The sequence below is a fragment of the Cucumis melo genome, chromosome 11 (genome assembly GCF_025177605.1).
Source record: "Cucumis melo cultivar AY chromosome 11, USDA_Cmelo_AY_1.0, whole genome shotgun sequence".
Lineage (NCBI taxonomy): Eukaryota > Viridiplantae > Streptophyta > Magnoliopsida > Cucurbitales > Cucurbitaceae > Cucumis > Cucumis melo.
This window is the reverse complement of record NC_066867.1, coordinates 14366002-14378289: the sequence shown is the minus strand read 5'-3', so window position 1 is coordinate 14378289 and position 12288 is coordinate 14366002. Positions and strand designations below refer to the sequence as shown.

Below are 12288 nucleotides of genomic sequence, written 5' to 3'. Positions count from 1 at the left end.
ACCTTTAGAATGATTTAAATATGATATAAATTATTATCTTATATGGTAATAATATTTTTAATTATCCTACAAAATTTGAGGTAATTAAATTTTAATTATCTTAAGTTAAAATTTGAATTTTAGGTGTTATTTAAAATTTTTTGTTATTTAAATTTTTTTTCTTTCTTGAAGTAATTGATTTGGAGGAAGTAGAAGATATTTTGGAGAAATATCTAATTGGTTAATTAAGGTGGGTTGATTTAATTATGTTTAGGTGTATTATTGGATGTAAGGATTTAATAATTATATTATGAAAATAATATTATTATTTATGAAAAGATATTTGGAGGAGATAAAGGTGATTTGATTGGTTGAGGAGAGAGAATATTTGTTTTATTATTGGTTTAAAAAGGGAATTATGGTGGGTTTTAAATGAAGAAAGAGAAGGTTTGTTTTGGTTGGATTAAAATAGGAAAAGGAAAGGGAAATAAAATTGTTTTTTATTTATTTAAATAGGGTTTTGGGATGTGAGCATTTAATGCTCCATCATCTTCTTCACAAAGGAAGAGAAGAGAGGAAAACCCTAACCCTAATCCTCCCCACCGTTGCCGCTCCGCCGCGCCGTTGCCTTGGTCAGCCGGTCATCCGAAGCAACCAAGCCGAAGCCTAGCCGTGGATCTTTCCGTCTTCAACCGCGATTTGTTTGTCGTCTGCTTTGAGCCAAGCCGCCGAACGCCGCCATCGGTCTTCTCCGCTCGCCCTTCCACCGAGCAGTAGGACAATCGCAAGTCGTCGAGCTTTCCATCTGTCGCACCGCCGAAGCCGTTAATCGTGTTGTGCGTTGCCGCGAAGCCAACCCGACCGCACCCCTTCTCCGCAAACCAACCCGACCCGCGCCCCTTCTTCGTGAACCGAACCCGCACCTGTGCCCGCGCTTGTCTTCCTACCGAGCCACGCCTCCAGCCGCGAGCCGCGTCTACCTCCTAGCAGAGTCGCTAAGCTTTTGTAAGCCACAAGCCTGTTTTGGGTCCTTTTCACCTGTTTTGGTAAGTTTTAATTGGGTTTTGGTATGCCCAACCAAGATTAATTTTTGGACCTAAATGATTTAAATTTTGGATTAAATTAAAGTATTATTTATCCTAAAGGACCGGTTGGATCAATTGGAGTTTGGACTGTTGAACTCTTTCTAGTTAAAGGAAATTGTTGCAACTTTGATCTTGGGTGTAAAGACCCAACCTCTTATACTAAGTTGAGGACTTTACTTTAAAAGAAAAATATTAAAATTTATTTAAAGTAAATAGAAAATAAAACAAAACTGCGAATTATCGTTAAAATCATAAGTAGAATGTATGGAAATAAATTAAAATAAATCCTATCTCGGGCCCTACTAGTTTTAAAGGAAAAAAAAAGAAATAAAATGAAAGAAAATATCAACTCTGAAATCTGACACATGACATAAGAGAAAGCAAACGTGTCCCTATGGCTCGCCACGGTCACTCCGGGTCATTCGCCAGCTTGCCTTTGCTCTTACCTCTGCCTCTGCTTGAAAAATAGAAATGGAAAGAGTGAGTATAAAAATACTTAGTAAGAGACCCACTACTAGTCCCGCTAGGTGCCGGTTAACTTCCTATTAGAGTCCTGAAGAGTGGAACCCCTAAACTAGCACGTTTCCGAACACGTGCAATCTGTGATCTCGTAGGAGCAAGCTAGTCTTTGGTGAACCCAAGGGAACACCTAAGACGATCGGGCTGTGAGTGATTCCGTCGAATAACTCAGATCATGTCTATGTCAATATCAATGTCAGACTGGTGGTCCTGTCGGACTACGCAGTCATCAATGTGAGCGATCCCGTCGAATCTCTCAAATCATGTCTATGTCAATGTCAATGTCAGACTGGTGGTCCCGTCAGACTGCACAGTCATCAAAAAGAGTGATGATCCCGAAGGACACTCATGTAGGTACGACTCTAATAGGTAAAGCTAACATACACTCTATCCATAACATGCACATAACACAGCATCATCATAACATATCATATCATAACAATCATACCATAACATATCATATCATGTCATCCTCAACCACAAAACTATGTCATTAGAACGTAGGCGATAACATCGACATACTATCAGCGCTAACCATAAAGTCAACCAGCAGAAGCAATTATAGTATCAGCCTCCTTCTCAATAACCTCGAGTTATGTACTTAGCTACCATTGATCCATAACCATATATTCATACATGCTGTCTCTTTAAAGTACTTGAAGGTCTAGTAGTAGAATCTCTTACCTAGAGATTAGCTCGGTTGAATTTTAACAGCAAAACATGCTTTCCAAGCAACGAAGTCTTAAATAGTTAGAAACATCAATTTAATAACCTAACCTTCACAGAATTAAACTCCACAAAATTCATTCGAAGTAACTTACCCAAGATCAAGGTTGCAACAATTTCCTTTAACTAGAAAGAGTTCCACAGTCCAAACTCCAATTGGTCCAACCGGTCCTTTAGGATAAATAATAATTTAGTTTAATCCGAAATTAAATCATTTAGGTCTAAAAATAAATCTTGGTCGGGCATACCAAAATCTCAATCAAAACTTACCAAAAAAAGGTAAAAAGGTGAAAAATAGGCTAAGCGGCTCAAAAATAGTTTGACGGCTCGACTGGGTGGCAGAAACGGCTCACAGATGGGCAGCTCGGCCAGGAGCACTCGACTCGTACTTCACGCGACAGCTGGCGCGGCTCGAGTAGGCGCACGCGCGGCTTGCACTTCACGCGACGGCTGGCGCTGCTCGGGTATGGTTGACGCGGCTCGAGGCGAAAGTTGACGGCACTCGACTTGGCACGACTGACGGAGAACGTCTCGGGTGTGTAGCGATCTCCGACGTGGCTGGGGTAAAGCTCCAACGACGGCTGACAGACGGCTTGACGCAGTCGCGCGGCGTGAAGACAATCGGCTCCGTTGCTGATTCAGACGACCGACGACACTCAATTCACTCGAGCGGCTCGGCTTAGCTCGACGACGAGAGATAGCGGACGCTGACGGAAACTTCGACGGTGCGGGGAAGGATGCGGCGGAGAGGTCGGCTGACGCGGCTTGGGTGCGGGTTGCGGCGACCGACGGCGGCAGCGGGTAGGGCTTTTTTTAAAAAAAATTTAGGGTTTCCTTTTCTTTTTCTCAATGAAGAAGATGAATAGTGGTTCACACATCCCAATGTCTATTTAATAAAAATAATTTCTTTTATTTTTATTTTTCTCTTTTTCTCTTTCCCCAAAATCTTTACTCTCTCTTCATTTAAAACCACCAAATCTCCCTTTTTATTTTCTTTTTATCTTTTCCCAAATAAAATCACATACTCTCTCTCCTCAACCAAACCAATCATCTTTATCTTATCAAACTATCTTTTCATAATACCTATATTATTTCATAATACAATTATTAATTCCTTAAGCCAAATAATACCTAAACATAAATAACCAAAACAAACATAAATTCCAACTTAATAACAATTTTATATTTTTCAAATATCCAATAGAATCAAATCTCCATAAAGTAAAATACTTCAATATTTAAATATAACCCAAAATCTCAAAATTACACTTAAGATAATAAAATTAAATTCCTCAAATTTTGGGGTGTTACTTCGAATGAATTTTGTGGACTTTAATTTTATGAATGATAGGTTATTAAATTGTTGTTTTCTAACCATTTAGGACTTCACTGCTTGGAAAGCGTGATTTTACTATTAGAATTTGATTGAACAAATCTGCAGGTAAGAGATTCTACTACTAGACCTACGAGTGATATTAAGAGGTCGTATGTATTTATAGTTATGCTTGGATGGTAGCTAAATTGCATAACACCATGATATTGATGATGACCGACGCTGTGTTGATTACTGATGCCGAGAATTGATTTTATGTTATGACTAGTAGTATATTGATGAGGATGATTGTGTTGTGTTCATGTTTACGATATTGGTTAAGTATGCTATGATTGTAGTGATACGCCATGTTTACGATGATGTTATGACATGTTTCATGCTATGGATATGGTGTATGTTAGCTTTAGCTATTAGAGTCGTACCCGCATGGGTGTCATTCGGGATCGCCACCTTTTTAGGACTGCATAGTCCGATGAGACCACCAGTCTAGCATTGACATTGACATAGACATGATTCGAGTGATTCGACGGGATCACTCGCAGCTCGATTATCTTAGTGTTTCCTTCGGGTACACTAAAGATCAATTTGTCCTAGGTGCTCCTTTGGGTTAACCGAAGACTAGATATGTTCCTACGGGATCACAGATTGCACGTGTTTGGGAACGTGCCAATTCAGGGTACCACTTTACAGGACTCTAATAGAAAGTTAACAAGCACCTAACGGAACTAGTAGTGGGTCTCTTAATGAGTATATTTTATACTCACTCTTTCTATTTCTATTTTTCAGACAGAGGCAGAGGTAAGAGTAAAGGCAAGCTGGTGAATGACCAGAAGTGACCGTAGCGAGTCATAGGAACTCGTTTGCTTCCGCTTTATGTCATAGTTCAGATTTCAGTATTTTCATTTTTATTTTATTCTTTATTTGTTATTTTATTTCTTTAAAATTAGATAGGGCGCGAGTTAGGGTTTTATTTTTAGACTTATTTCTAAATACATTTGTTTATGCTTTTAATGAGAAATTCAAGGTTCTGTTTTATTTTTCTATTTTAATTTTATAAATTTTATTTATCTTTCAAATTAGTAATGACTTCGGCTTAATATAAGAAGTTGGATCGTTACAAAAATTTTGTTCTTTCTTCCTCCGTTTCATAACATATATTCCGGTAATGTTCCGCCTATTTTGATTTTCCACATATGCTACTGAATAATACATTTATGTTTTGTGATTTGTTACATATATTCTACTGCATATATTTATTAATACATACACAAATTTTTCCTCATGTTCTGTAATTTTTTCTTACTCAATTTATATATTGCTGCATATATTCAATAATTATCACATGTTCCGATCATCTTATTCATATTTTTGTTCAATAAAGTTTTCATGAACAATATATACATTTATATATTACTGTTTAAACTTCTATTTTGATAGAACATCTTATTCATATTTATGTTATGTGATTTGCTACATATATACTATTGCATATATTTAATAATACATAAATTATAGTTGAATTTCATTATATATCATTACATACACAGATGATGTTATTAGTATATACATTTGTATATGTACAATAACAGGTATTTAGTGACACATAGTTCAGTTCTTTTTCTTTTATGTTTCGTATTTCTTTTTTTTTCTTGATTTGATTAGTATTTTCTTTGGTTTCGTACATATATACTACTGCATAATACGTTTATGTTTTGCGATTTGTTAAAAATATACTGCTATATATATTCAATAATACAAAAATTGAAGCTGTCATCCTCCCACCGAATGTAAAACGTTCGGTTGGTCTATCAAAGAAGATTAGAATCCTTCTAAAATAGAGTTCAAGAGACGCGTTAAATATGACCATTGTGGACATGTCGGCCATAACCGAAAGAGATACAAGTTTTGCTTATTGAATTATTTGTCTCATAATTTTATTTGAAATATTCCAATTTTTAGTTTAAATTATTTTATTTCCATATTTTTCCGTACTAATCAAAGTTCCTCAATTTATTATATTTAATAATTCATACATAATCAATATTGTTTCAAACATAATTTATGATTTTTTACATATAATATAAATATTTAAAATAAAATACATAAATTAATTTAACAAATTGAAAACACAACCTTTCATTCATAAGATATACAATATATTATTTTATGTATACTTTTCATAAATCAATTTCAACATATCCTATTTTTCAACAAATTTAAGTCAATTTATATATATTATTATATATATGAAGGGGTATATACACACTAAATAACAGTACCAATATATCATATTTTTCGAAAACTATATGTCGACATATATTTATATAAATTGTATATATCAAGTTGTATATATCTAAATGCAATATTATGGAATCGAAGTTTAAAAAGTTCCAGAAAATCTACGATGTTATATATAAAGTGGTATATGTCTAAAACAATTTTTTGAGAATAAAACGTATTTAATAGAATACAGGAAAATATAACAAATTGAAGAAGACAATTAACCGAATGTATGAAGCGAACAAATGACGAAAAAAATTGAGATAATGCATAGACGGATGGATTTGGTGAAGAAATTCAATTGATCTTCAATGGATGGAGTTGGTGAAAATGTTGAGATAATATGCATACGAACGAACGAAATAACGAAATTGATGGAGAAGTTGAATAATGTACAGACAGCAAACGACGTAGATGAGAAATTAAGCGGAGATGATTTGATTAAGAAATAGATTTTTAAAAAATATTTCCATATTCAAAGATATATTATAAAATAATTAAATATACGATTTAATTATAATTTTAAATCAATTATTAAGGTAACGTTTTTGGTGGAATAATAAATATTTTATATTAATTAAAAACATAATTAAGAAAATCATATTTTAGACAATAATGATAAATATATTGGAAATAAGGTAAAAAATACTTATTAATTATGAATTACCTTTATAATTAATGTTAATCAAAATATGTGAATTCCTTCCTAATTAAATAATAAAAAAAAGTTATTTTAAGATTTTTGTCAAATCTCATAGTGAAATTAGATGTTTTGTTTAAATCTTTCCTTCTTAAAATTAGCATTTATGTGTAATCGGCCCAAGGAGGAAGTAGGGGTGGAGAACTTTACTTTACGTTTGGCCCAAAAAGTTGATGGATCCCACTACTAAAAAAACACATATTTTTTATATCATATCAACTTCTTGAAACCCACTTCTTACCCTAAAGATCTGGAAATGAGTAGATCTCTATCTTGTGAAAATACATCTTCTTACCTTACCTACTGGGTTAACTGTCCAAAATAGTAGACTTATTGGATGAGCCACTTAGGTCAAATCAAAGAATGAGTCTTAAAAATTCACAAGTCACTTGGGATTCAAATCGTGTTGCATAAAAATCATTTTGTAAGATATTAATTCTTTTAATGAATGGATATATACAATGAGAAAAATACTTCACAATAGAAACTTTTTGTATATGATATCTCTACTCCTGTGTGTCTCCACATGAATAATTCGGAAATGATAAAAGAGTATTCACAATGTCACTCAAATAAAGTACCCAGTCTTATCTATATATCAAAAACCCTTTATGTTATTTTTTGACTTGAATAACATGATCATATGTCAACCACATTCTCTTAAAGATAAAACTAATAACATTAGATATTTACTGTAATGAATAAAATAATATTACATCTAAACCAAATAAATAACATATTAGTTACGATAATTTATGACACGATCCCAACACTTAAGCCTATGTTTGACAAGTTTTCCCATGCTCTATTGCTTCTTGGGTTCAAAGAGTCAAAATCAAAATACTCCATCTTTGTTTGTGGTTCTCAAGGAAATTTTTGTGCCAGTATGTGTTGATGACATTATTGTCACCACTCACTATTGCCCTATCTCATGACTTTGATGTTTCAAAATACTATCTTAATACTACTTTCAAGCTAGAATTGAGGTCGTTGAGGTATTGTCTAGGTCTTGAGTTAGCTGGGTATTCCAAAGTACTAATTTTGTCATAGAGACCTTACACATTAAAGCTTCTAGAAGATATCGAGCTTCTTGCTTGTAAACCATGTCCCATGTCCTCTTCCTGCTGATCCAAAACTCAAATGGTTCCGGTCAATAAGTTTTTGTTAGATGGTCCTACTACAAATTCTCATCTTATTGCTCGTCTTCTTTCCCATCCATATATCGCATTTGTTGTCCATAAATTGAGTATTTAACTCAACCACATCAAAACCATTTGTTTGCTACTCAATCTCATTTAGTTCACACGCTTTCATCTAATCAGACATCCTGATTGATTGCTCAAAAGCCTACGTTGTATTTTTTTTTTTTTTTTTAGAACCTCTTGGTTCATGGAAAGCAAAGAAACATAGTGTTCCCTAGCAAAAATTGATTATCGTATCCTTATAGCCACTACAAGTAAGCCTATTATGGTTGATGAAACAATTAAAATGTCTGACTGTTGGTAGGGGAAAAAAAAAAGAAGTGACAGGACCAAAATCAACCCTGTTGGAAGCATAATATATAGCCACTATTTGATCAAATAAACATATTAATATAACCAAACAACAACACTTCGTCAAATTATTTGATGTTCCTTTTTCCTAATCTACTATGCATGAAGTACAAAACTTCTCTATGTACCTGAAAGCTTCTCTTTTCTACCATTACAGCCAAGTTTCCATTCTGCCAAATCACATTTTCCACGGTTATTTGGGTTCAGATGCAGCAGAGTTGAGTGGAATGGGAGTCACCTTTGGCAATGGTCGTAAGACGAGATACAAGGCAGGACCCAAGAATGGCACCAGCGAAAGTGGAAGAAGCCAAGAACCTTGGTCGTACCTGAATGAGTTCATTGCAATGTTATGCAAAATTGTCCAAAAGGCTAAAATGAATTACGTTAGAAGAATTAGCATGAGATGGTAACCAGACCATTTCCGAGCAGACATGTCATTGTAAACCCAAAACGGTGCAAATGAAGATAACAGCATGAAATCGATGCTCATGGCATGGATCTGCACCAGTAATGTTTTGAGATCAAGGTGAGGCTACATGGCTATTCAATGATAGAACTTTTTGATAGAAATATCTAAACACCAAAACTATCATCAGTCAGATTCCAGGAGTAGCAGCAAAAAAAATGATCTTCAACTAGTCTACAAATCAAGAATTTTAACTAACTTTGACAGTATGTTAAAATGAAATTGGCAGACTTACAAATCTGCTCTCTCTGAAATACTGGTAAAATTCCTTCCACGCACTCTCACCAGCTAATCCACCATAACACAATATACCTAGTCCTGCAGCAAACGTTATCTGATTCCAACATGGTTAGTTTTCATTCTCAATCAAACTTTAAGGGAAAAAAAGATAGAAACAAATTTAGCAGTGATTTCAGAATCCAATCCATAATAGTGGCTGTGCTACTTCACAATCCAATCCTAGTCACAAAATTGTGTTTATGTTATTAAAGAATTTTCTGAGAGTTTCAGTGGAAGAGAATGTGGTTTCCACATTGGTACAAGGTTTACAAGCCATCTCAAAAACTAGTTCATTATGAGATGATTACAAAAGACGAAAGAAATATTTGGTCATGCCAATGGTAAAGATAGAGAGAAATCCATTTCAACCTGATCTGGGAATTATAGGACAATGTTTTATGATGCATTATGTTAGGTGGCATCATTATATGTAACTGATGCATTTAGTACAGTAGCTTCCGATAAATTCATGGTAAGGGGAAGAATTTTCCATACCCCAGCAGTAAACTTCGACTCAAGAAAATTCAAAGGCCATCTCTTGAGATCATCTTCTTCGACAGGAGGTGGCGGTGGCTTCCACAGTACAAAATATGGAAGAAGACCATAAGCACCCAGAAAGAATGACAGTACTAGGAAAGGCCAAACAGGAACATTGCTATTTGAACTGCAGATACAAGAATTATGTCACTGATGCTATCTGAATTGAACAGGAAGTCTAATTTCTATCAATCAGCTTGTAATCGTCAGACTAAAAGCGGACGACACACTGCATTGATGCTGATGACATTTAAGTAACATATAAGATTTGCTAATCAGTCATATAGGCTTGCTCCACTCCAATCTATGATACTTATCAACTCAAAAAGCAGGACATAGTAATTAAAGGCTCTTACATTCAATCAACTCATTAGCTCAAATTTTCTCAATCCTTAAGGCTAAGATATACATTCCACGAATTACTGATCAAAATTAAATGGGAATCTTCAAATTTTTAAAATATTGTTCTGAGATGGAGAAGACGAATTGATATAGGAAGATTTATACCATTATAAACAGTAACTGAAAATGAGGATAATTGAGCAGGAAGAATGAGTTCCAAATTGTTTAACTGCCACAGACACCCTTATAAGAACTAATGTTGATTAAATGAAGAAGATGAAGGCACCTTCTACCAGAAGGAAGCAGCAGCATGGAGTAAACAAGAGGCCACAAGCCCATAATATACCAAAGAGAGACAAGAACTTCGTTCATTTTGAAACCATCGTCACTTTTCAAGTTCAGAAGCTTCTTCAAGAAATACAAGTCCGTTGACTGCAAATTTTCAGGGAAACATATAGAATAAGCATTTGATGAATCATGTACATGAACAAACAGAAAAGAAAAACCAAACCAAGTAAATACCGGAGTCTGATTTGGAGCGAGATTGAAAACATAGAACATAAGACCAGCCCACAAAACAAACAGTAAAATCGAAGTCGTCCAGTCTCTTCCCTCCCCACCATTTCCGCCGCCGCCGCTCTCACCTTCAACCGGGCTTCCCTTTTCCGCAGCTGGGTCTCCCATGGTCTGGCTTCCCGATGCACTACGCCATTTTTTGAACAAACCCATTTTACTGGAGCTTGAATTGAAATTGGGAGGAAATTTGAAGGGAATGATACTTGGGGAGCGTAATGTTTTGGGGTTTCGGGTTTGGGTTTGGGTTTGGTGGGTAATTGTGAGTTTGGAGAGTCTCGAAGGAAGAGATGGTGAGAAGAAATTGCAGGAGATAAGATTGAGATTGGTAATCATGTTTGAATATTTGGAATTTTTAATAGGAAGGTTGATAAGCTTTGAGGGTTTGCGAACGGTGACGGGAGGTGCTGAAGAAACAAAAGAAATTCAAAGCTTTTTCCGTCACCGATTCATGGCCGAATGAAACAAGTTGATAATGGAAGAACAAGTGTCGAACCAAACTGATTCATTGCAGCATGAGAGTGAGTTCCACTATTTACATGTGTCGCTTCTTTTTACTTTCTTACTATCTCGATCATAACTTGAGAGTCGTTTCATCCACCAAAAATGAGTCTGTTTTGACTTCTGAGTGAGGTTTTTGTGTAACGACCTTTTTCTTTTTAGGAGTGTCTCGTAATTGATAATCCACCCCTTACAAGTATGAACCCTAACCAAATTTATTACCGCATTTTTTCAATTTATTGTATTCGAGATTTCTATTGATATCAAATTTTCTATAGGGCAGCTCATTTTTGTTGCTGGAAAATTTAGATCATCTCTCACGCAACTGATCATAAAATTGAGATAATATAAGACCTAACATAAACAAAAGATTAAAAATCATACTTATGCGAGTGTTTGGGTATCCATCGTGAATACACTCACAAACAAGTCATTCGTATAAAAGAAAAAAAAAATCATCTTTTGTGAAGTGACATTGAATGATTTCTCCTCGAACAATTGAGTTCAATCATCAAATGATATACTATTAATATATATACATGTATCACTTCTTTTATTTTTAAAATTTTGGTTAAAGTATCATTTTAGCAAATTTCAATTGTAGTTTCTATAACTTTAACCGGTCAATATTAGTCTGTATATTTTAATAAATCTTTAATTTACCACTTCTAAACTAACTTTTAATGAAATTGATTATACAACAATAGTATAATACTTATGCAAGAAAAAGTAAAAGTGTTAATGGAAAATAAAATGTTTTTAGTGTAAATTGCAAAAATCATCCTTGAAATATGATGTTAGTTGCAATTACACCTTCAATTTACATGTAAAAATTGAACTACTAAACTTCTACCTATTTTAAAATTCGACCCTCTAAATCACAATAATTCTAGAAATTGGATCCTTATTTAAAATTGAATCATCTAATTTATATAAAATATTACTATTTATAGGGTTATATAAGTTTGAAGGTCCAAGTTGACTCAACTTTTACACTTGCACAAGTTTGAAGGCTCAATTTTTAAAATTCAAAGTTGAAGGGTATTATTGTAACTATTACTATACTTTAGGGGTGGTTTTTGTAATTTTCTCTTTCTAAAGAAATTAAATCAAAATAAACAAGTAGTCAGAACTAAGTTAGACAACCGAAAGTATATGAGCTAAAATTGAACAAATTTCAAACATGAAGGCTAAACCGATATGTTAACAAAAAAAAAAATCTAGTACTAAAATTAATTTGATATGTCTCAAATATCATTAAATATAGCAATGTGCAACAAAATACTTACAAACATAGCAAAATAATATTGATAATAGTGAAATTTCACATTGTATCCATTTCTACTCTAAATTTTTAATTTCATCTCAAACTAAATAAATAGTATAATTTCACCCGATCTTTAAACAAATTTTCA

At 34.0% G+C, this 12288-nt stretch overlaps 1 protein-coding gene across 2 annotated transcripts; it reads right to left on the bottom strand.

The window, feature by feature from the left end:
- Positions 1-8150: 8150 nt before the first annotated feature.
- LOC103502103 (uncharacterized) lies at positions 8151-10965 on the bottom strand. 2 transcript variants are annotated; one of them, XM_008465933.3, is made up of 6 exons: positions 10322-10965; positions 10086-10231; positions 9416-9584; positions 8877-8975; positions 8592-8674; positions 8151-8501 (listed from the first exon to the last, which is right to left on the bottom strand). In XM_008465933.3, the coding sequence occupies exons 1-6, from the start codon at positions 10706-10708 to the stop codon at positions 8369-8371; spliced, it is 1017 nt and encodes a 338-aa protein (XP_008464155.2). In that variant the 5' UTR covers positions 10709-10965; the 3' UTR covers positions 8151-8368. The 2 variants fall into 2 exon arrangements, with proteins under 2 accessions (XP_008464155.2, XP_050935466.1); XM_051079509.1 differs by lacking the exon at positions 8151-8501 and having other exon boundaries at positions 8599-8748; positions 10322-10962.
- Between the last annotated feature and the right edge of the window lie 1323 nt (positions 10966-12288).